Here is a 25,493-nt window from a genome sequence, read left to right as displayed (position 1 = left end):
AACCTTTTTGTGATCACGCAGGCACTGGAAATATCTCAGCTGGGGAGCAGGCCGTTGCTCCTGAGTTTCCTGGACATAGCCCAGGCATTGACCCCGGTATGCTGTGGAGAACACTTCGGAACACTGGACTTCCGGAGGAGTGGCTGAGCCTATTGGAGCAAATATATGCGGACAACCTGGCAGCCATTCAGTGGGACAGTGACACGTCGGAACCAGTGGAGGTCTCAAGGGGACTGAGACAAGGCTGCCCTATGTCGCCCCTACTCTTCATGCTGTACATCTCGGCATTGACAGAACGACTGACAAACACTGGACTCGGTTTCGACCTGACATACATGGAGGAGGGGCATACGAAGTCGAGGCGCCTACCTGGTCTGCTCTACGCTGACGACATCGTGTTGATGGCAAATTCGACAGCAGAGCTTCAGGCCCTCCTCGATGTGTGTGCGGAAGAGGCGACCAGACTGGGCCTGAGGTTTAATACGAAGAAGTGGGCAGTTATGTCAGGAGGGGCAACGACGGAAGGAGTGAATGAAGGGGAAATGCGGCAACCACTGCGGCTGCAGGGCAGTGACGTGGAATGGTGCCACGCTTACAAATATCTGGGGATAGAAATCGCCGACCAAAGGAACTATCTCGAGGAATACGAGGCACAACTGCGGAAGAAAGCAGCGACTAAGCGAGCATACCTAAGATCAAGGTCACTATGGGCTTTCAGCAGGTACGAGGTTGTCCGGGCGCTCTGGAAGCTGGTAGCAGTGCCCGGGTTGGCATTCGGCAATGCCGTACTGTGCATTTCTGCGGCGACTAGGAGGGCACTGGAGGTCAGGCAGAGAGAAGTGGGCAGGGTGGCACTGGGCGTTCATGCTTACACCACCAACGAAGCCGTGCAGGGCGACATGGGCTGGTCGTCGTTTGAGGCGAGAGAGGCCACAGCCAAACTAGCATTTGAACGGCGCCTCAGTGCGATGCCTGACGGCAGGTAGGCCAGGGAGGTGTACAAATATGGACACCTTCGCTGCACAAACACCAAATGGATGACCCGAACAGGAAAACTGGCACAGCGCTACGACGTCCCGCAGGTGCGCCTGACAGAGGCACTCAAGCCGAACTGTAAACTGAAGGTGCGCGACAGGGTACGGGAAACAGAGAATGCGAAGTGGCGCGGCGACGCTCAGGCCCGGCCATCTCTGCGAGTGTACTGCGAAGGGAAGGACTGCATCTCCAGGGAGGAGATCTACGACAATTCAAGAGGGAGTGGGCTGCTGGGCGAAGCGAGGAGCGGGGTGTTGCGGACGAGAGTGATGAGGGCGAAGTTTTCCCTGGACCTGGACACTTGGTGCACAAGGTGCAAGGACACGGAGGAAACTCTCCTTCACGTAGTGGTGGAATGCCCACACCTACACCCGCCGGCCATCCCTACTGCGGCAATGGGGTCGTCCGAGGCACTTGCGATGGCACTCGGGCTGCATAGGGGGAACGCACCTAGCGGCCAAAAAGAAGCGGTCGAGGTTACCAAACAGCGACTAGAACACTGGTGGTGAGATCGTACGTAAATAGGACAGTGCAGTGACACTGTTAAGGAGTTTTTGGCCCGAGCCAGATTTCTCTGGCATCACCCGATACAAAGGGTAGCGGCCACATCCGCATCAGCATCAGCATTGGCGCAGCCAAGCCAAGCCAGTGCCATTGGCTTTTTTTTTGTGCGACTAGCGGCATGAGCAGCAGGGTAGCTGATTTCACTGGCGGATAAATTAAGCGTAATTAACGCTGTTGGACATGGGGAAAAACAGGCCAACATCGTCAGAAGTACAGGCCTGTCTAAGCACACAGTCCGCTCTACCGTCAAGAACAAGGCAGCTGCCGATAAACGCGACTCCGGTGAGATTGAAAACGGCAATCGAATACTCGAAGTGGTGCACTCGGAGGAGAGTCTGCCCTCATCAGTTTTTTATGTAATAAAAAACTCGGGTTCAATGAAGTTCAGCTTTTATTATTCCCACGCATGCATCGTTCCCATTCCGTTCGGTGAAAAAGGTAAGAAATGCCTCAAGTAGGGGGGTTGTTCCCCATCCATTGTGTGCAATCTGCCGGTAACTGTGCGCAGTCCAACTGGTCTAACTTTCGATTTTACAGCTGACCGTCATCAGATTATTTCATTACAGCTGTTTCAATGACCAGACTAAAATCGCTAAAAATGTGGAAGCTGCCTTGAGGGAACGTCAGGCAGCAATCCGATTTGTTTGACGAACAGTTTTGGGAAAACCTGCCTCGTCGTGAGGGGATTTAAGAGCCTAGCTAATGTCGATGGCCACGACTAATGTTTTATAGCTGGTTAATAATTGCGCCTAGTTATATTCTTACTTTATTTGCTCAGCTTATCATGCGTCTTTACACTCTTGACCGCATGCGCTAGGCCTTCTCCAAGTGCCGGGGCTAAGCTTTGGAAACGGTGTTTACGCGATTCTTTGTTCTCGCGCGAACACTGTGCAGAGGTGTTGCAGGCGTTTAGAAAGACCAAAGTGTATGTACTATATATGCAATGTCGATCAAAGTACCCACTTTAAGGCTCATACCCCGCCCCCCCTCCCGCCCCCTCGTCGGATACTGCATACTTCGGCTACAGCGGACGTTTTTTTCTGGATTCAGAGGGTCCGTTGTAACGGGCGTAGACTGTAGTAAGCCTTCTTTTGTTTGAATAGTATATTCCTGAATAAATATCTTTACATGCTGATGCTGATGTGGCCGCTACCCTTTGTATCGGGTGATGCCAGAGAAATCTGGCTCGGGCCAAAAACTCCTTAACAGTGTCACTGCACTGTCCTATTTACGTACGATCTCGCCACCAGTGTTCTAGTCGCAGTTTGGTAACTTCGATCGCTTCTTTTTGGCCGCTAGGTGCGTTCCCCCTATGCAGCCCGAGTGCCATCGCAAGTGCCTCGGACGACCCCATTGCCGCAGTAGGGAGGACCGGCGGGTGTAGGTGTGGGCATTCCACCACTACGTGAAGGAGAGTTTCCTCCGTGTCCTTGCACCTTGTGCACCAAGTGTCCAGGTCCAGGGAAAACTTCGCCCTCATCCCTCTAGTCCTCAACACCCCGCTCCTCGCTTCGCCCAGCAGCCCACTCCCTCTTGAGTTGTCGTAGATCTCCTCCCTGGAGATGCAGTCCTTCCCTTCGCAGTGCACTCGCAGAGATGGCCGGGCCTGAGCGTCGCCGCGCCACTTCGCATTCTCTGTTTCCCGTACCCTGTCGCGCACCTTCAGTCTCCAGTTCGGCTTGAGTGCCTCTGTCAGGCGCACCTGCGGGACGTCGTAGCGCTGTGCGAGTTTTCCTGTTCGGGTCATGGAGTATCATGGTGCATTACCAGCATCAATTTTCCCCTGAGCCAACATGAAAAAAATACCCGGCAGGGGGTGAGGAGCAGTCAGAAAAAAACCCGGCAGTGAAAGGGTTAACACCTGGTGTGTAACAAAACCTGACATGCAACCCGTCATGGTTACTTTTCCCCTTGCCCTACCGTAACATTGGGAGTGCCCCAAGGATCAGTTCTGGGACCTTTGCTATTTTTCATATGTAAGTGAGCTCCCTGACTGCTCTCACCATTGTGACCATTTGAAGGTGAAGAAACCCTCCTGACTGACACTGCAGGCGTGGACAGTCTCCTTGGTGTGACCTTGCTCCATCAAGCGAGCACGCAGTCCACCGCACTACGGAATCAGGGTGTGAACTCGCTGATGGACGACCAGGTTGCTCTTCCGGTGGAACACTCTCGGACAGAACCTGCAGGTGTGAGGCACCTTGCCGGTATGCACCCTTTCATGGATGACCAGGTTCTCTTTCAGGTGAAAGCACTGCTGGCAGAATTGACAAACGTGGGGTTTCTCTTTCGGGTGGGTCCTCTCGTGCTCTTCAAGAAACTCCCTGAACAGGTGAGATAAAAGCAAAAAAAATTATAAAGACATTTAGATGAAAACAAAGTGCTCACAAATGACGAAGAGTTTGTCTCCTGAGGACTAAAGGTTCATAGTTAACAAGACTCGGAACGTCACAGCTCCTGATTATCCCCGAGGGCCAAAAGGATCAGTGCTGGGCTCTCGGCTATTTCTCATATAAATGAAATTTTTGACTGCAATCCTTTTTAACAGCAGAGCTGTTTAGGCTGAGCTTTGTCTATCCGTCCCACCAAAAAACCTCGAAGCCTCAAGAAAAAAAATGTGGTTAGGGAGATGCCGGGTATCGAACCAGGGACCTTTACGCCGTGAAACTGGCAACCTAACCATGGTGCCACCGCGAAGGCCCAAAGGGTACAAGGTCAGCAGGAGCGCGTATCATTAACATGTGCATGCTAATTAGAAGGAAAAAGAAATGCTTTTTGTGGCCAGAATCAAACACGGGTTCCTCGGGGTCTGAAACATATGGCTATCCCATTGAGCGATCGATCATTGCATCCTGGGCGTCCATTTCATTTGGGTTAGTAGAGCAGATGTGGGCTTTGGACTTGGCTGTGGGTTTTAGTGCGCGCTGACGTGGTCCACTTTGAGGAACACGTGAAAGCCTGCAAGTGAAACTGTCTGGGCCTGCCAGTCGTGGAGAACTTTTAGCGGCAAGTTCGAAAATAAGTGTGAGGTGCAACAGCCGGGTCTCCAACCAAGAGACAGGGGTTGCAAGCTCTGCTCTTTCTTTCTCCAGCCTTGCACCCCTAGTGCAAGCTGCGCCAATTTTTTAACACGGAAGTGCTTTATGCCGGGGTTCACCAAAATCTCACTGACGTCATATCCGTCACGGAAATCACATCACCAGAAAAACTTCGATTGACGCGGCTGCACTGGGACTCGAGACAAGAACTCTTTCGCCGACGACGAATGCGCCTTATATCCTTCCCTTCAGATGGTGCTGCCATCCAGGAGAGGCGAAGCGAAGTAGTGCATCATGATGCTATTGAGCGCAGACTCTTGGCGCCTCGATGCCAGCGCCTACAAGCACGGGGGACACACAGTGTAAGCTGCGGCGAAGCTTGTACGGCAGGAACGCCAACTTTCGAATGTCGCGGTCGTGGCATGGTCCGCTGCCCCTTTCACTGCAGTGGACCGTGTGTTCATCAAACGATTGACTGACAACCCGCTCGGTTTCGTTCGCATGGATGGTTTGCGAGAACCTGTGGTTTGCTGGATTTACGCAATGCTCCGGCACGTGCAATCCATTGTCTAACGTTGATGTGTATAACGGTGCCATACCGACGAAATATAAATAGCGGTGTGTAAGCTCCTATCGATGCACAATAAATATCAACTGCTCCTGTGAAGGCACATTTCACTTTCGTGTTTTACTGGTTCCTATGGAAGAGGCATCAATTAAATGTTTTAGCTAGGCTTTTTGCAGACAACACATTTATCATCAGATTACTAGTCTGTCAGCCACATGTAAGCTCCACAACTTGCACCGAGGGGACTTGATTTGTAGTTGGTCACAAGAGTGGCAGCCAAGCATGCAGCCAAGGGAACCATCTCAACCATTTCAGCCTGAACCCAACTTTGTTTACCATTAGCGAACAAGCAAGTGGCTCAGGTCAAATAAGCAACGCATGACCCGCAAATATGGGATAGTCTGGTCAAATAAGCAATGCGGCCACCCGCAAAATATGGGATAGGTACAGGGGTTTCGATGACAAGCCCCCTGGGAGGATTTTCGCCATTGGCTTTGTCTCTTTTTTGCCTCCCACCTCAGCACCGTAGTCAACAGAAACCATCTTCCCCTTTTATGCATGCACAGTCAAACCCCGCGATAACAAAATTCCCACCATGGCAAAGAAATATTATGCCATCCCTGGCATAGAAGACCATAGAAGACCATGTATTTCATCTAGTGGCAACAAAATGTTTTTGGAAAGCGATTCTGCGTTATTAAAATGAAAAGCGCAAGCAAATTTGTTTCAAGTTCAGTTGGCATTTTACCGATCAATTCGAGGCTAATAATGTGCAAAAGGTGCTCAAATGCTTTTTTTTCAAAGTCAAAGTGCGTAAACTACTGCCACAGCACGCTTGCACGGCCACCGCCACATGTGTTTACATAAAAGACAAAGCGGCAGCTTTTATCACTACAGGATAGGGTAGCTATCATTGCCCAAGCCAGTGGCCCAAGCGGAGGAAGTGCCGACGAGTTTTGAGCGGCAAGCAGCTCACTCTACCATTTTGAAAAGCAAGGACGCCACTTTTGGCGTACGTGCGCAAAACAAAAGTGATGGCTGTGGCCTTTGTGGACATCGCTGGAACAACAAGTTGCCATTGTCTGGCAAAGTTGGTCAAACAGAAGAAGCTGGCCTTCGCTTGCATCCTCGGACGTAATCGGTGCCGAGGATCAGGGAGAAAAACGTGCAGAGAAGGTGAACTTGCGGGATGTTTTGGATGCGTTTGACACGACTAGCAGTGAAGCACTTGTAGTGTGAGAGCTGAGCTGTGAAGTTACTGCCCGGTAAGTCTCGCAAAGTCATACAACCAACTTTCGGAAATCAATTTTCAGTTTGTGGGTGATTTTCCTACCATTCATTTTCTATTCTCGTGGCAACGAAATTCCCGCAAAAGCAAATTTTCCGGCTTTTTTTGGCGGAGTCGTTATTGCGGGGTTCGATTGTAGTAGCAAACACAATAAGTAACGAATGTACTAGGTGTGAATAAGTGGGTGCAAAGGAATGTACCATATTGTTTCAGTGCAATATGCGGCTGCGACACAAATAGGTATAATTACGGCCATGTCACACACTGAAATGTACCTACCCTTCAACAATCAACAGCTAGCTGAATAGCAGTTTTAACCCTTTCACGTTCGGGTGCTTTTGGCAGTGATGCAACCCAGTGTCGGCTTGTTTTCCGAAATATGGAGGAAGAAACATAGTGATTTATTTGACTATGACAGCGTTGGGAACGTAACACATCGAAAGGAAAGAGCGTGGGTGAGAAATAACCTTTCTTCCAGATATTTTCAGTTTGCCTTGCACGCTTTCCGGACGACAACCCCACCGTTTCAGCATCAGAATCTGACACTGTGGAACTCGCATCCCTTCCTCGGATGAGAAACTCTCAGAAAGCAAACCGAGCTCGGCTCGTATTGGAATCGGAATTGAAGAACCATCGCTCCTGTCTTCAATATATCATGACAATGAATTGAAGCGCTAGAACAACGGGACAAGCAAGTCGACACATACAAGGCCGACTCGGCCAACACGCAAGGCTGTGTCCACTTGCTTGTCCCGTTGCGAAAATGTACTGGTACGTCAGTGTCAGCGAAAGGGTTAACGGCAAAATTCTACGTTATCTGACAAATTTTGCAACATTTCGACAAACACTGAAACTAAAAGATTTTCTGGATGTTTATTCAACTAGAGAACTAAAAATTAAGGAACCATCAATTGTAACAACTAATGAGCTATGTTTATTTGAAACTGCTTAAGTGGAATAAACTTTATTATAAGCCTGAGAAGATTTATTCTTCGAGATTGACACTTGGCTTTGAAGTATAAGATAGACATTTCCCGCTCAGAACTTAACGCAGCTGCCCCAACCCAACTCACCGGAATTCACTGGAGTATGGACAGACGGAGCAGCAGTGCCTGCCGGGCTCCTTCCTGTGCTTCATCCTCCAGTGCAGCATGGCACCCTTGGAAGAAGCGAAGAACTTCCCACACCTCTCGCAGCATACACCGCACTCAACAGTGTTGTCCTTGATACCTGAAAAGAGCCAGAGAGTGCAGTGACTTCAAAGCTGCTTCCCAATTATTTTCAATAATTCTGCACTTGGAACATTAAAAAAAGTGTGGGCCAATGCACCCCAAGGAGGTGGTTGGGAAGCGGAGCTTTATACACCACCTACCAAGGGTGACTACAGCCCGCTTGTGTTATTCTATGTTACACGGTGCCTGTAATACGTTCTTTCACTTCAGCATGACCTCCAGAATGGCCTTATGAACAGTGTGATACACCTCAGATTTTGCGTTTTCACCGCTGTTATACTCCTTGTGAACGTTAGGTCAACGCACGTTCTACAGATGGTAGTCGGTTGTTTGGTATTAGTGTTGCCCCTTTGAAGACGAAATAGATGACCCACTGGCGTGCACACAGCCGCTACACGGGCCGTGGGTGCAGTGCACAGTGGCGCGAGAGGTCACGTGGCACTATCACGTGGCATGCAGCCAGAACGCAGAGGGTAAACCCGCACCTGTGCTCGGTGAGTACACCGTCTGTCTCCCCCGTCTCCGCAAGCGCTCGTAGCTGAACGGGCGCTCATCCCATTTCTCTATTCGGTCCAAGCTCGATTCCTGACAGAGTCGGTGATTTTTTATTTGTTCATGGGAGTTTTCTGTTGATGCTGATGGTCGCCACAAAACCTTTGGCTGGTAGGGGTACACAGCTTCACTTTAAAAAGGAGGTTGATTCTAAGACTAAGTGCAGGTTGACTATAAATTGCAGTTAGACCTTGCAGTAAGCCTTCATTAGCGTGCATAAATAATAGGTGTTGCATAAATATTTAGGAGGGGAAAAAGCACAACCCTCGGGCTTAGTATCCTGTCGTAGAAACGCCGACGGTAGCTGAATGACATGGTGAATGGCAAAAGTAGGAGCATATTTGTAATCTGCTGCATCCGAGAGCAAGAGACAGAGGCACATGAAAAAAATAAGCAGTTTTATGGCAAAACAAGACCCTGCATTACAATTTCTCTATGCTTGAATTTGATAATGCACCTGACAGCCAGAATAGCACCACTTTCACCTGCACGGTATAGGAAACCTAATTTAAAGCATTTTGACCTAATTTTTTCTTACATGATGGTACTCATGGTGGTTTTTGTTGTACCTGTATTGTGAGATCATTGCAAAGTGACTGAAAGTTATAAATCTGAAGCAACTGCACTGAACTTAGAGCAGGCATTGCACTGACTTTCTATTTGTGCATTTCACTCAGTGAGTCACAACAGCTGAGTTGCTACACCTGAGCAAGCTCCGTTCAACCATGTTGATCAGTATCAATCTAGACTCGTGCCCCGAGTAGATGGATTCGATTTTTCTACTTTTCAGGGTCAAAGTCTTGGTGAAAGAAGGGGCAAGGTCAGTTAAAGCAACCGTCAACAGCCAAAGGTTACATGAAAACTGCAATGTGTCACGATGTGTGCCCATTTGGCCGCACCATAGGCGAGCTTAAAGGGGCCCTGAAAAGCGTTTTGAGCACACTAAATGAAGTAGCGCAATCGTTAGATTGGGTCGTCAACGTCATCTGTGCCAAGTATTACTCTTTTACGCGCAGCGGAAAGCTCACACTTTTGTTGCAAAGTTTGTCGCTTTTTTCTCACCCTTCCCTTCGTGTTTATGGACGCCGCCATCTTCACATGTCTACATCATCGATTCCCATATGTTCGTCATGAGCTAGATATCCTGCTATTGGGCGGCTTTTTCACGCACTTCTGGCAAAGAGATGAGTCGTCTGCTCAGCGTCGGCTCGCCGGCTGATCTGCCAGCGGAGTGAAGTGCCGGAGTGCTTGGACATTTTACGACAAAGGAAACAAGTGTAAACAAACGCTTAACCATTCGTATTGAATGCAACACGGCCATAACACGACATGGATATTCTCTTACCTGAGTACGTTCCACAAAGAAAACGTTGAAGCCCCGTGGCACTTCTTTCGTGCAATCGCAGAGAACGCCCTGAGCCGAATGCCCGGGTTTGACGGATACATTTTATTCAACTTCAAAACAAACCAGAGACGCGTTTCGAACGAACATCAACGTCCCAACATGCGTTGCAAGTCTGAACCGCAATTGACAGATGATGGGTTGCCTCCTCCTGCCCGTCGTAAATTCGGCACTCACCTCGCGCGCGGTTTGCGGGGACGAACAGCAAGTCACTTAACTCTGGCGCGTAAGCCGAGATGGCTTTTAGCCACGCACACTGCACATACCCCATGCGAGGTTGAGTCGTACGTCGCTCGAGAAATATGTCGCGAGATGGGGCCCCGAGCTGAACCGGGATCACGCAACCGCAACTGACTTCTGGGGCGGTTTGTGCCTTGTTGCCAAGGCAACCGATGTTTGAGATTGTCAAAGAAATGGTGCTCTCTCCAGCGCTAGAAAGCTCAGAGCCGCGTTGGAGCATGTTTTGCATATGTTTTGCCAACGTTGCCGCTCTCCACCACGCGTCGCCCCAAGCTGAACTGGTCACATGATTGAAGCGTTTTGTGCACGGGTTCTGTATCGGTTTAAAATGTCTCTTTCACATGCCGCCGGCAGGAATTACCACCACCGCAAAATAAGACAGCAACGTACACCGCGAAAGGGCAAGGCCAGGCCCCCGCACACATGCGGCCAGGTTTTTCGTTCGCTTTTCCAGCCTTGAGCGGAGTGCATGATTCAAGGTGTCAACAAAGCTTGCCCGTAGCAGACGGCAGAGTGAGCAGCGCAATAGCGGAAGTACGTCACCGCCGCCGAGCGCAGCATCACGGGAGGGAACGCTGGCGCGCTGTCAACAGCGGAGAGTAAGTTGAAAGGAGGAGGAAATGCGGTGCGACGATAATGCGCGGTTTTTGATTTACGATTTCTCAGCTAATACTCATCGCTTTAACAAAATTCTTGTGGGAGGAGATAGCTAATACATTGCTTTATTTGGTTACATGTACACCTATGCATCGGCGGAAGGTATTTCAGGACCCCTTTAAGGGGGCCTATGGGGTCCTGACCACACTCCTATAAAATTCTGAACAGGCTCCCCAACCCATGTAAGGGCACCCCGAAATCCACTGCTAAGTCAAAATTTTTGGAATGTTCCAGGAAAGCACCTCCTCCTCCCCCCGCCTTCCCACTCCATTCCCCGAGATCCACCATATGCAGCCAACACTGACGTGCCCCAACCAGTCTATAATCCAATCCAATCTAATGCCAGTTAGCACCTGGACCTCTATGCTCCCTTACTTGTCTGTCTTTCAGCAGTGTCGGTTTCTTTTGGTGGCAAGCATGTGCTCAGTTTTGTTGCCAAGGCGTGGGCCGCTGTAACTGAGGATACTGTGGCATGGACCTTCAGGGGCTGTGGCATAAGCAACACACTGTATCCGTCGGAGGAAGGTGACCTACATTGTGGAATAGCAGATGCTGGCTCCACCTGGGCACCAGGAGACCATGGCGTACTTCAAGCAAAATGCTGCAAACTTTTCTTTGGGACTGACTTAGAGGAGCCTTTTCACGGTTTTGAGAGCCATGATTAGTGCTCTTTGGCAAAATGTTAGGTGCATGTGCATTTTGCTTTTTACCCTGGCGGGGCACCTTGGTTGCCACCATCTTGAATTTTGGTGCCATTCCGGGATAGCGCCCCCTCCCCACTTTGCCAGTGATCTCGACTTACTTACAAGGGAGCACTTGCTGGGAATTTTACGGTAATTATTTATACCACACAAGCTTAAAAACCATCATACCCCGATACGAAAGGTTTGAAAGGTCTATGAAAATGTTAATATAAAATAAAAATCAACAATAAACAAATTTCAGTTACACTATAGTTTGCCCTAGATGGCGCTCACTCTAGCACACGAGCGTTTGATTTCATTTCAGTACAGAAGTGATCCATATTTACAAAACAAGCAAACTAGGCTGTTACGAACATTTTCTTGAAACTCCAAAACTTTTTGTATTCTTGCACAATGGTTTTTAAAAAAAAGCCTGTGAATTATGAATTATTAAGTTCCACAAGAATGCGATTCGGTGAATCCCCCTTAAAGGCCAACTGCATTAAAAATTTCCACCTTCTGAAGACGCTATTAGTGTACAGTCTAAAAAGACTGGAAGGTACAAAACAGGACACCGCACAAGAACAACAAAGACTGGTGATTAGGTTCAAGTGACACCGCAGCTAGCGAGCGACTGCTCAACTGGCCGCTTGGGTGAAACTGCATAATCTGTACATGTGGGTGCCCTTAAAGGAGTACTCACACGAAATTTTCATGTTTGGTTTTTTTCACTGTTATGGGTGCCTACCAGCCCACTAATCATAGAATGGCACATCAGACAGTTGATAGCAGTATAAATCATTATTTACAGCCTCGTTTATTCGTGTCAGTTTTGGCTTCGACGAAATGAACACCAAGGCAGCTGCCATGACAGGAGGGTGCTCGTAACGTCACCGTTCTCGTCTCACTACTTGCATTGTGGCCTCGCACACACCCAGACCGACCATGGTCCCCACCTTCTCCACTCGCCCACCCAGCGTAAAGTCAGTCCCAAAACCCGTAACGTGATACACAGGCCGGAGCAGCATGTGCCAACCGCAGCCACCACATTGGCTACGTCACAGGGGCCACCACATCGGCAGTTTGAGGCCAGGAGGAGCAGTTGGCGTCATGCTGATGCCAACTGCAAAAGGGTATCCGTTCTTAGCTTTCTCGTGTGCGCAAAGGCTAAACTGAATTTAAAATGCGTTACACTGAACCTTTATGGTTGAAATGTTCTGGGGGATGCCTTCATATACAAAGGAAGCATTTTACATAGATCACTCAGCTTTGAAATTTCGTGTCAGTACTCCATTAAAGAAGCATGTCTAAGTGAAGCTCAATGGGTTCATTGGACCCTTGGCTGGCCAGAATGGCAGGAATGTCACTTGTGCTTCTAGGCTGCTAGCAAAATTCACCAGCAGGTGTAGTCTGCAGCGGAGCTATTTCAGACAGTACTACTTCACCCTTACCGTGTTGTTTATTCTGTGCATTATTCATTGCCAGTGCCAATTCTTACAGCCTCTAATGTTGTGTCCGCTTTGCGAATATGTTTTCACGGCAGGAGCAGCAGTTTTTACACACTTCCCTGTAACGTTAATACGGGGATCACTGACCAAGTACGAAATGCAGCAATTTGACATTTCGGTAGGGCACGTTGTTCCCAATGATCTTGTGCCATGGAAAATGACCCTATATACTGGGCATTAGGCAGGGCAGTTACTGCACATAGATATGGTGCAGACTACCGCCAATTGTGTTTGTGGCATCAGGCATTACACTTTGTCACTGACCCCCATTTTGTCATTCCAAACAAGCTACGAGAGAATTCACAGAAGTTCACGATAGAAGACCGCGAAGTGTCCTGACAGGAGGTGCAAGCTCAAGTAAGCATCAGTGGCTACAGCAGCAAAGTAGCTCAGCCCATGCACAAATCCCTTCCTACAGACATTCCGCTGGTTCACAGAGCGACGAGGAATACCTAAGATACTGCATTCAGACAGTTTCAAAAGCTTCAACAGGGCAGAGAAAGGTATTAACAAAGGGTTGGAATCCATTCAACCAGAGAAGCTAAACGATACTGCAGCTCACATAGGATCAAGTGGAAGCCGACAGCGGAGGAAGCACCGTAGTGGGGAGGATTTTATGAATGTTTTATAAGAAGTCTTAAAGAGCTTTATGCTCAAAATCATTGGCAGGATGACAATCGCAGTAGAAGTGCTGCGAACCACCATAACAGTGATGGAAGGAGTGCTAAATAATTGACCCTTAACCCATGTCTACAGCGAGCCTAGCGATCCCAAGCCAAGAACGCCTGTGGACATAATTGGAAGAAGGCAGCAGCTCAACAATGCACGTGTCATTATTAGAGATATCGAAGAGTACTAGAGAAGTCGGTATAGGGATCACAAGGGCTTGGTGGGAGAGATGGCACCGAGAGTACCTGAAGGTGTAACATCACGAGCAAATGCAACAACCGGCAAAATGCTGGAGGAAGGCGACATTGTTCTCCTGGGATGCACTGGACCAAAGACATTCTGGGAAATGTGAAGAACGAAAAAGTATTTGGGATGTGACAGTGTGACGAGAGTGTGTCTTCTGCAGCAAAGCAACAAAGATCTGATACGGCGTTCAACAGAACATTTACCTGCTTGAGGACTGCTACAAGTAAGCATGCCACCCTAGTGTACTTTTGGTGGGCGGGAATCTGTCAAATATCACCATCATACATCCTGACGAGGATGAGGATCTGCTTCTCGCCACTCAAGAGTGCGTCCAATTCAGTCAGCCTATAAAGAACGCATGAAGACAGTGTCCCAGCCTCTGTTGTGTTTACGAAAAGAGCGAGTGGTCTGCTTACTTAGGCTGCCTCCAGTTGAAGTAGCTTCCCATCTTTTTGCGGCAGCCAAATTCCTTGGGGGCTTGCTCAATGATTTCACTTTCCCTGCAGAACCTGCAACGTGTTTGGAGGGAGGGCGCATTCAGTGCTTGCTTTACAAGCCATCACCAGCAGTATGTGCAGCTTGTATACAACCCTTTTCCATGGCACAGTCATCACCAGCAGTATGCACTAGTTAAACCCACCTCTGTCCAATGACACAGGTAGCCTATTAGTCATTATTTGAGCTTGTTTAACGATGGCACCTCAGCACACAGTCATTCTATGCCAGACTTCTCTTTTGTGGCTGAGACCAGCATTGACAACTTTCTTGAGAGCGTTAACTTCAACCCTCTCTTCCCCCCGAAAAAAGTAGCCCAATGACATGTCATCTACTTCCTGCTCATGGAAGCAGACGACCCAGAAGTGCAAAAGAACATGGTGTACCTGTGTGTCTATCCACCACTAAACCGCCCACTACGGTGTATAGTGTCCTCTCACCAGCAGCAGCCTCGCCACCTTACAGAGTAGGTTAGAATCGGCATAATCATCACTGCTGTATGATCAAATTCCAAATTCTCATTACTGGGCAAAGGATGCAAACAGGCCTCAGGTGCATACCGTAAAAGATTCGGGCAGTCGAACGTGGAAGCCTGGCCGCCGTTTGGCATCCGCGGCTGTTGAGGGATGCCAGGCCTGCTTGCGTCGCCTGGTGTATGCAGCCAGGACGACTGCACTGGACACCTGAAGTTTGATAAAACAAATCAAACAGAAATGTGTCAACAGTACTTGGTGAGTAAGCTGGTTCATTTCTGCAGTAAAAAGAATATGGTCCTAAACAGACCACGATGAAGGTAGACACAAACAGCATATATGTGGTGTCTGTATCGTCCTCACCTGACTATCGCCATATTCTTCTTATTGCAGAAATGTGCCAGGTATGTACAGAAACAGAAAAAAATTGGCAGGTGGAAAGCGGGGCACCTTTGTCAGCAGCAGAAAAAACCACTCGCATGTCTTGGGTTTGGGGCACCACGCCACCGCTACTACAGGATAGGTCCGCAAGCTTGGCCATTGTCTCGCAGCTGACGTTAGATGCCCTCACTGCGTGCAACGTGATTGATCACTGTCAGCGATACCAAAGTCACACATGGCATACCAAGCAGCTGTAGTCTAGGACAATAAGGGAACTTACCCCAGCTATGGTCATGTAATTGTGGGCTCCATGATCTGTGCTCGGAAAGCTCCAAGGTGGCATTTCAGGTGGCCATGCTTTCTGCACAATGTACCACTAGAGTATTGTGCAGCCTGCAAAAACAAACACTACAACTCAATGATGCACCTCAATATACACGATTGATAATACATGCTGGGCAAAGATTACAAACGACATGTAAAAAAGAACGCTGCTGGATAAGTCGATGCAGGATAAACAAAAAAGTTGGCCCAGCATGCACTAGTGGTGCGAGGCTAGAGACTCGGCTGTTGCATCACAGATGAATTTCCAAACTTTCCACTGAAAGTTCTCCATGATGGCAGGCCCGGATCGTTTTTTTTCTGCAGCCTTTCACATCTCTCCCAAAGCAGACCGCATTAGCACGGGCTAGAACCAGCAGCAACTGCCTTCACAAACTCTGTGCGTGTAGCGGTAGCTATTCTGTGCTCCCCACTTCAGGCACTACCGCATGTGAACTGGCAAGGAGAACAGCATGCGAGAGATCACGCCACAAACGCTGGGCAGAGTGTTCTCGAAGGTCGAACTGGCCAATGCCAGCCGCTCATCATGAGGCGCTTGCTCACGTGCGCTCGGTATCTCTTTCTGGTAATTCTTAACCCCAGAACTAAAAGGTTAAACAGCTATGCTGCTAAAAAAGAGAGCGGGGCTTCTCCCCCTTGGAGACAGCCCTGCCATGTGTCGCCTTGCAAGTGAACAGTAAAGGCTCGATGCAGACGACTGTTTATGGGCGTTTTGTGGGGACCACATTGTTCGAATGTTTCGTTACAATGGGAATTCACTATTCTGAAAATGTACCGGGCAAAGTGGTGCTACGGCTAGGCACTAATTTATTCTTTGATGGGTTAGTACGAATATTATCACGGCTCCCGGTAACACCTCAGCTTTCACCCATGGCCCATGTTGTAGTTGAGGGTACCTGCCCAATACCCACAATTAAATGATTAATTTGGTGGCAACACAAGCCCAAGTTATAGTACATTTTTAGAAACATACTGTCAAATTTTTTCCTTCACACCTTGCCGCCCACAATGGCACAAGACGGTTGGTCCAACATGTGAGGGAAAGCTCTTGTGGACACAGCTCACCGCTACCAAAGGCTGAAGTGCAACAGTCATGCCATTGCATGAAGCACTCCATTTATTGATTGATTGACTGTAGGGTTCAACGCGCCAACGCAATGCAGACGATGAGGCACGCCGTAGTGGAGGGCTCCGGATTAATTTTGACCACCTGGGTATCTTTAACGTGCGCCCAAATCTCGTACACACGGTCCTTTTTGCTTTTCGCCTCCTACAGAAAAACCGGGAATCGAACCCGCGACCTCGTGCTCAGCAGCGCAACGCCTTAGCCACTGAGCCACCGCGGCGGGTGGCTCACCAAACGCAAGTTCCCGCATCTACGGGCTTTTGAGAGCCCAGCTGAGAGCCCACTTTCTTGAAGCAGACGACACCAAGAACAAATCACTTTGCCTCCTGTTGGGAGGGGGTAGGCATCCACATAACCATGAAAACCTGGGGACACCCCTGCAGTAAAAGGGCCCCTCTCAGATGTCTCATCACTACAGAGCTGGCTTCCTAGGTATAAAAGAGGACACGTCTCAGCACACGTTTTTCAGTGCATGAAAGTGAAAACAAGAAAGTGAATACGCCTCGTTTAAGCAAAAGGAAACCTGTTTGGTCCCATTTTCACGTCCTTTGCTTTTCACACACAAAAAAAGGTGTGCACATTAGGAAAGAGGGTCTGTCAGCTTACGGCAACACTCGGAATCCTTCAAAGAACCCAGGTACACTTTCAGAGTGCATTCAGTGATTGCTGATATCACTGCATTATCACAATGGGTGAGACAGCAAAAGAGCACATTTGTTGTTGCTTTTAACATGTCTTTGGGTCCTTGAAAGGCAATTCATTACTGCGCGCTATTTCGCGCCGGTGGGGCACAATAAAACCTGATCTCAAGAAACCTCTCTCAGAATACCATTGTTAAAATCCTCGCGTTGTTTCCCCTGCCCACAAGATGATCCCAATTTTCCCGGCCTGTTTCCCTTCGACCGAACAAATTTTGCCACAAAAACAAAGAAAGGGGCTGGTTTCTGCTGCCACGAAAAGTGACAGAAGGTCCAGCAGGGTGGTGCACAAAAGCCCACGATTTCAAAAGCCCCGCTCTTTTTGCGCCGTGCTAATGGTACCCTGACACATATGCCTTGTGCCAATTGTCCCACGCCTAAAGACCAGCTTTTTATTAAGTGCCGAAGTCATAATCTAAGCCCACGGTATTCTATGTTTGTGTCTTTTTTTAAAGCGAAAGCTTTTTACCTCTACCCCGCCAAGGGTTCTGCCGCGACCGTTGGTGTCAACAGAAAACTCCCACAAATAAATAAAATAAGTTACTGGCACCGCCAGGAATTGAACCTGGAACGAAAAGAGAAACGGAGTGAGAGCCTGTTGTCTTACCGATTGAGCTATGAACCCAGTTCCCGCACATGCAAGCGAGTGCACTGACGGTTCACAAGTCGCAGGGAGCACATTACGGGGACGTCATGTACAAGTACGACAAGAAGCACCCGCAAAGGTTGGTGTAGGTCGCTCTCAGTTGCTGCACAGACATCAACCACCTCTATCTGACAAATGCCAGCGGCGACTTTACATTCTACCACAGCCATGAAAACGTCGACCGGCAATTGCAGTACGAGTTAAGGTGACTCGAAAATCACCATCTCCAGACCGTCGTTAAAACGTGCGGGGCATTGCTTCTGGAACCGCATTCCAATGCACTAGCCGCTCGCAATGTCAGATCACTGGGCCCACATTCGGAGGATCTGACGCACGACTTCCTTTTCAACAAAGTGCTGGTGCTGTGTCTTTCGGAAACCTGGACTCGTGGGTGGACGCGTGTTACGACGTGTGCGGGTACACAGGAAAAGCAGCTTCCAGTCGAGCGTCGGGCGTTGCAATATATTTAAGAGATGACCTTAGCAACGACGTCCAGACACGCACGCTCGAAATGTCGGACAAAGATGTCGACTGCGGTGACGTGTGCGCTGTGACTACGAGATGGAATCACCATTTACACTGTATACGTCGTGCTAAACACACCCAAGACTGACATCGAAAGTTTCATGCGAACGCACTGTTCCTTCACTACCTGTGACCACGCTACGCTCATTATCGGCGTCAATGACTTTACCGTCGACATTGTGAAACCGTAAAGCCAGTGGTTCGTGCATTTCGTCCTGGAAGAGTTTGGACTCGTGTGCAACACCGATATCAAACAACCTACTACCATTTGTGAGACGTGCATTGACTTAACAATCACGGAGAATATAATTGCAGTAAAAACGCAAAGTCTGAGTGTGTATCGCACCCAACATAAGGCTGTTATGAATGTCGTACTCAAATGAAATAATAAAGAGCGTGTTACAGGTACAGTGTCATCATCATCATCATCACCAGCCTATCTACGCCCACTGCAGGGCAAAGGCCTCTCCCATTATTCTCCAATTGCCTCGGTCCTGTGCCAACTGTGACCAATTTATCCCCGCAAACTTCTTTATCTCATCTGTCCATCTAACTTTCTGCCGCCCCCTGCAACGCTTGCCTTCTCTAGGGATCCACTCTGTTACCCTTAATGACCAGCGGTTATCTTGCCTTCGCATTACATGTCCTGCCCACGTCCATTTCTTCTTCTTAATTTCTACTAATATGTCTTTAACACCAGTTTGCTCCCTGACCCACTCCGCTCTCTTCCTGTCCCTTAATGTTACACCTATCATTTTCCGCTCCATTGCCCGCTGAGTTGTTCTCAATTTAAGTTGAACCCTCTTAGTGAGCCTCCAAGTTTCTGCCCCGTAGGTGAGTACCGGTAAGATGCAGCTGTCATACACTTTCTTCTTCAGCGACAATGGTAGGCTGCTATTCATTATCTGAGAATGTCTGCCATATGCACCCCACCCCATTCTGATCCTTCTAATTATCTCTGCCTCATGGTTTGGATCTGGGGTCACAACTTGGCCTAAGTAAATATATTCGCTTACCACTTCCACTGCCTCGCCACCTATGTCAAACCGCTGTGCTGTCCCGAGGTTATTGATCATTACTTTAGTTTTCTGCATATTAATTTTCAGTCCCACGGTTCTACTCTGTTCGCCCAGTGCGGAAAGCATGCTTTGCAATTCGTCCCCCGAGTTACTTAGCAAGGCAACGTCATCAGCAAATCTGAGGTTACTGAGGTATTCTCCATTAACCCTTACACCCACCTGTTCCCAATCCAACGTTCTGAATACTTCTTGTAAACATGCTGTGAATAGCATTGGAGAGATTGTGTCTCCTTGTCTGACACCCTTTCTTATAGGTATTTTACTGCTCTCCCTATGGAGGATGATCGTAGCTGTAGACCCATTGTAGATATCCTCTAGTATTGTTACATAATGCTCATCTACCCCCTGGTTCCGTAATGCCTGAATGACTGCTAGGGTTTCGACCGAGTCAAATGCTTTCTCATAATCTATGAAGGCTATATATAGGGGTTCAGTATACTCAGCGCACTTCTCTATCACCTGATTGATCGTGTGAATATGGTCCATTGTTGAATAACCTTTACGGAACCCTGCTTGTTCTTTAGGTTGACTGAAATCTAAGGTTGCAGAAATTCGGTTAGCGATTACCTTGGTAAATACCTTGTAGACGACTGACAGTAAGCTGATCGGCCGGTAATTTTTCAAGACCTTCATGTCGCCTTTCTTATGAATTAGAATGATGTTCGCGTTCTTCCAAGATTCCGGTACCATTGCGGTCATTAGGCATTGCGTATACAGGTTTGCCAGTTTTTCAAGGACAATTTCTTCGCCATCCTTCAAGAGGTCTGCTGTTATCTGATCCTCACCAGGTGCTTTGCCCCCTTTCATTTCTTTTAAAGCCTTCCTTACTTCTTCGGTCGTTACTGGTGGGATGTCTATCTCCTGTGAACTACTGTCTCGTTCGGCATTATCCTGTATGTCCTGGCTACTGTACAGATCCCTATAGAACTCCTCGGCCACTGTGACTATTTTATCCCTATTTGTGATGACATTGCCTTGCCTATCCTTAAGTGCATACATCTGATTTTTCCCCACACCAAGACGTCTCTTCACTGCTTTCAGGCTACCTCCGTTCTTTACAGCGTATTCGATCCTCTCCATATTATACTTCCGTATGTCAGCTGTCTTACGCTTATTGATTAGCTTGGAGAGCTCCGCTAGTTCTATTCTGTCAGCTGCGGTGGAGATTCTCATGGTTTGCCGTTTCCTGATTAGATCTTTCGTCTCCTGTGAAAGTTTACCAGTATCCTGTCTAGCTATAGTGCCCCCGACTTCTACTGCACACTCCGTAATAATGCGTGTAAGGTTGTCGCTGGCTTCCTGCGTCGTAAACTCGGCTTCCTCGTTAAGAGCGGAATATCGGTTCTGCAGCGCGATCCTGAATTCTTCTACTTTACGTCTTACTGTTAGCTCATTTATCGGCTTCTTTCGTACTAGCTTGTTGCGGTCCCTCCTCAAATCTAGCCTAATTCGGGATCTTACCATACGGTGGTCACTACACCTTACCCTTCCGAGCACTTCCACATCCTGCACGACGCCAGGGTTATCGCATAATATGAAGTCTATTTCATTTTTGTGCTCCCCATTCGGGCTCCTCCAGGTCCACTTCCGACTCTCCCGTTTACAGAAGAAGGTATTCATTATGCGTAGGTTATTCCGTTCTGCAAACTCAACTAGTAGGTCCCCCCTGCTATTTCTACAGCCCAGACCATAGTTCCCAACTGCCTTGTCTCCAGCCTGATTCTTGCCTACTTTAGCATTGAAGTCCCCCATAACTACGGTATACTGTGTTTTTACTTTAGCCATTGCCGATTCCACATCTTCATAGAAGCGTTCCACTACTTGGTCGTCGTGGCTGGATGTGGGCGCGTAGCCCTGCACCACCTTGAGCTTGTACCTCTTATTTAGCCTAATTACAAGACCTGCTGCCCTTTCGTTAATGCTATAGTATTCGTCTATGTTGCCAGCTATGCTTTTATTGACTAGAAATCCCACTCCCAGTTCTCTTCTGTCCTCTAGACCACGGTAACATAGGACGTGTCCATTTTTCAACACCGTAAGGGCTTCGCCTGCCCTCCTAACCTCGCTAAGCCCTATTACATCCCATTTAATGCCCTTTAATTCCTCGAACAACACCTCGAGACTTGCTTCGCTAGAAGCAAGACAGGTACAGTGTAACATGTGATTAACGCAAGCGGGGCACGGTCACCCGTGGTAGGTGGTGTAAAAAGCTTCACTTCTCAACCACCTTCACAAGGTGGATTTGGCCGTATTTTTCCTTTGTATTTTTTGTGTGCCTAATGACAGGATGCGTAAATACGGGAGAAGAAAAACTAAAGAAACGATAACTTTGACCAAAGTTGCTGGCTCGTCTGGCACTGAATGTGCTAGTCCTCCGAGTTCATGTCTTGCAGTTATCAATTGGATTATTAATGTTCTCATACAGGTTGGCATGACATACTTGTAGCCGTATATGAAGAGCGCATCCAGCCCTTTTCGGGCCTGAATGACTTCCAATGCAAAGTGGTCGCGCTCCCTCGACCAGGCTGTGGCCCGGCCGAGGTGACAACCCCCGAGACGTCGGGGTGTCACTGTGCTTCGCCACGGACACGCAATAACGAAGTTCACTGCGCAGCTATCACTTCGGCAGCAGCGGGCGTGAAATCCACCCTACTTAGACCAGACATGCAAACAAGCGCTGCTAAGGGTCCAAGGCATGCTATCCCAGTGCTACAGCTCCCTTCCTCCCTTTTCTCTTCTAAGCTCGCTTGCTCATACCTCTTTCTTCAAATAGTGGTCGAACATTACCTTCCTATTTCTAAAGCATGTAGTCACCAAAAATGACGCTTCGTACCGCCACGGGAGAATGGCATTGGGGCACGCGGGGATTGTGGCGCGGGGCTATCGCTCATGGGGCATTTGAGACACGGGGCAAACGTCGCGGGGATTTTGCGACGGGGCTTCTGCGCGCGGGGCAATCGTGATACACCCGTCCAGCAGAACCGAGCGTACGTGGAAGCAAATATGAGCGCTTCTTTAGATTATCGGCTAGAGGCGGTACAGCACTTTGCAGAGAAAAAAAAAGACCCCCACCACAAGAGGCGCTTGATGTCACTCCCTGTCTCGCACAATCCGCGGACGGCCTAGGACGCGATACGATACGGCGTTACTTAGAAAAGCAGCGCTGAAGAACGACACGAAAGGAAGATTTTGCGTCGTTTTTTAGCGCCGTTTTTCGAAGTAGCGTCGTACACCAACTGGCCCGTCTCAGTTCACTTGTTCGGTTTGATGCTGGGTTGTTTTTTTAAGTATTTCTAAGGGGCCTCCAGTACGAAGGCAGTCCTCGAATTTCCCGCAGACAATCCAGGGCTCGTAAATCGAGTGTGGCCAAAGACTGCGCTAACGTTGAAGAAGGGGCGAGTTGGAAAATGTTCATCTTCGCAGCGCAAAACTGGGCAAAGAAAGACGAGAAAGTACAGGACAAGCGCATGTCCTGCACCTTTGTTTTCTCCCTTTGCCCTGCCTGTTTAGCGCTGCGACGATGAACAATGACTGCAATGTGGCTGCGCTCCCCGACCAAAGCTCACAGCGAAAAAACGCGCTTCCGCCTTTCGTACATTTCGGCCGCTGCAAGCGGCGATACAAAGGTACTGTAGTTGTTGCAACTTCTCCAGAGAAAAGCCGAAGGAGACGCGAGGCTTGAGCGGTTCGGCATAGCGGCTGTGATCGCACCCACCTTTGTTTGCGAGCTGAAGAAGGCGATTTCTTCGGGGCACGTCCTTTGAAAGCAGCGTCGGGTTGAGTGTAAACTACGCGTTTACTGATGACTCGCTGGAATTTCACGGAAGGCACACACCTCGCAACACATTGCGCCAAAACAAACGTCAAAATACGGCTAAGCAAAGCTTCCACAACAAGCGCACACAGAAACATGCAAAAAAAAAAAAATATCGCACTATTCCCAGTGTTTGTTGACTAAGATCAGAAGTGCGCGCTAAGTCTGGCAAAGGCCTGCAAAATTATGAATTTGTGCACAACGTCTTTTACGGTAAGTAATAGAAACAAACCTGCACAGCTTCACACAAACTGAGGTAATAGCTCTTAATGTTTATAATAACCTCCCATCTAAATGCAAATGTTCCGAGCCCCCAATCCTTCGGGAGACTAGCTGAGACCGCAAAGCTACCTAATAACGAAGAGCGCGTTTTTTAAAACTCTGCATGTCTGGAGTTTTGACTAAGCTTCATTTTAGCGAGAAAGCCTCATCCATGGTGGTGATGGTGATGGTGGCTGTGCCCTTTGAAACGGGCTGTCGCTGCTCAAATGCGCAACCAAGCCAAAAAACAAGAAATACAAAGAAAAAAATAAAAAATAATCCACTGACACTGCAAAACAGTGTTGGCATGAAAGCCAGACAAGTTTGTAAGGGTGCAAAACGGCATCAGCAGCATAGATTGAACAGGCTGTGCAGCCTGTGGATATCGCATGCAGCATCGAAAGCTTTACAAGGGATCAGGGTTAGAGGCGAAGGCTGCAGTAAGTCTGGCAGAGGGTAATCAACGCTGAGAGGGAATCGGGCAATTAGTACAGCCGCTATCTTTTAAACGCAGAGTTGTTTAGGCCGGCACAAATCTGTCCGGCGCACAAAGAAAACCCCATGTGCACATGAGCGCGTGCCTCGTGGGGACCACCCAGCGTTGTCCAGGCTTGCGCGTGGGCTTACTCCACATGAGGCGCTCCCGCCTTCGGCGTCGTCATTTTGTAGCGATTAAAGGCGATGAAGACGTCCGCGGCACCGGAGAAGATGACGCATCCGTCAAGCCATCCCTTCAGAATCCGCACGTGGAGAACGCTACCAGATCAGCTGACAGAGAAGTGGAAGTCTGAGGCGAGGATGCGGTGCAAGAGGATTTGCCGCAGCTGTGCCGTCGGAAGACGATGACGAAATGGATGACAACAATCCAGATTTTTTCTTGCTCCGCCCTTATCCTGATAACTTGCCTGCTACTGAAATATCCTCGACAATATTTCTCCTCCGAATGTGAAATTATAGCCGGCCCGATTTCTCAACAGTTTACTTGAAGATCATTTGTCTACTCTACGTACTCATGTCGTCATTGCCACAGATGCCTCGCAAAGTTTATGAGAAGGCCGGGATATAGGAACATATCAGTCTCTGGATTGGTCCTTCTCAATTCAGGCTGCCACATTATACCGCAATTTTTCAGGCGGAATTCATGGGGATAATTTTGGCCCTTATTAACTACACTATAGATTTGCGGGCGTCGTTGGTATTTGAAATTCTCTCTCAGTGTGCACCGCTTTAACAAATTACAAAGAGTCTTCCATTCTCCAATCATTCGTTCCTCACCAGCTTTCCAAGATACGGTTATCTTCAATGCACTGTCAGACCAGGCAATGGCCTAATTTGGGTCTTGGTGGTCCTGTCGTGGTGAATTGTTCAATTGACAGTTTCTGTTGGGGCGCCTTAAACTGATAGTTTTAGGTTCAGGCACCTTGAAATTTTACAAATTAATCGGCACGATGCCCTCCGTTCATGCTACGATTATATTCCCCTCAATTTGGAAAAAAAAAATTAGGATAACATTCATTTTACTACTTATGTATGTCTGGTGTTGGCAATCTGTTTAAATAAGTTCAGATTTATGGAGCATACAATGCCCAAAAAGGCAGTTTGTGGTATTTGCATTGCAGAAGCTGCAAAAGCTGGGTAGCATGCATGGGCTGTGTGAAACTAGACTGTTGAACAAACTAACTGCTGTTACACATGTCTGCTTTTATCATCGTTTTTCTGCTTGCTACGGTGCTTATGGGATTGCCTTTTATCGTTGCAGTTTCACATCCCGAAGTTGCAAGTGACGACCTATTAGAAAGGCTGGCTGCTGATATTCATCGGAGTTCTGCCTCCTGGAGTGGCAGGGATCTAAACACTCGAGATGGGGCAGTCGCGGGAATAAGCTGTGACAGTGGAGGGAACAGTAACGCGGGGTTGATTAGCACACAGGGCACCAAGAATGTTGAGCTGACTCCTCGAAAAAGTGATAAA

The 25,493-nt window shown here is 48.4% G+C and overlaps 1 protein-coding gene across 2 annotated transcripts; it reads right to left on the bottom strand.

The window, feature by feature from the left end:
* Positions 1–1,574: 1,574 nt before the first annotated feature.
* LOC144142398 (uncharacterized) lies at positions 1,575–23,460 on the bottom strand. 2 transcript variants are annotated; one of them, XM_077673888.1, is made up of 7 exons: positions 23,163–23,453; positions 15,312–15,424; positions 15,101–15,220; positions 14,738–14,860; positions 14,099–14,191; positions 7,567–7,723; positions 1,578–3,923 (listed from the first exon to the last, which is right to left on the bottom strand). In XM_077673888.1, exons 3-7 carry the CDS (start codon positions 15,189–15,191, stop codon positions 3,710–3,712), a joined length of 678 nt encoding a protein of 225 aa, XP_077530014.1. In that variant the 5' UTR covers positions 15,192–15,220; positions 15,312–15,424; positions 23,163–23,453; the 3' UTR covers positions 1,578–3,709. The 2 variants fall into 2 exon arrangements, with proteins under 2 accessions (XP_077530015.1, XP_077530014.1); XM_077673889.1 differs by lacking the exon at positions 14,099–14,191 and having other exon boundaries at positions 1,575–3,923; positions 23,163–23,460.
* Positions 23,461–25,493: the final 2,033 nt, after the last annotated feature.

The sequence above is a fragment of the Haemaphysalis longicornis genome, unplaced genomic scaffold (genome assembly GCF_048455015.1).
Source record: "Haemaphysalis longicornis isolate Haplotype H1 unplaced genomic scaffold, Haemaphysalis longicornis Haplotype H1 scaffold_6, whole genome shotgun sequence".
In the NCBI taxonomy this organism is placed as follows: Eukaryota; Metazoa; Arthropoda; class Arachnida; order Ixodida; family Ixodidae; genus Haemaphysalis; species Haemaphysalis longicornis.
Note: the sequence above shows the minus strand (reverse complement) of the source record. Positions and strands in the feature narration are given on the sequence as shown.

What these genes read in the sequence shown, in the direction of transcription:
- LOC144142398 (XM_077673888.1), bottom strand. Translation starts at nt 15,191, where the DNA reads ATGGCCAAGCTTGCGGACCTATCCTGTAGTAGCGGTGGCGTGGTGCCC. An exon ending in TTCAACTGGAGGCAGCCTAA is followed by an intron (nt 7,724 to 14,098) that starts GTAAGCAGACCA and finishes GGCTCTTTTCAG; the next exon opens with GTATCAAGGACAACACTGTT. An exon ending in CCATACTCCAGTGAATTCCG is followed by an intron (nt 3,924 to 7,566) that starts GTGAGTTGGGTT and finishes TCACCTGTTCAG; the next exon opens with GGAGTTTCTTGAAGAGCACG.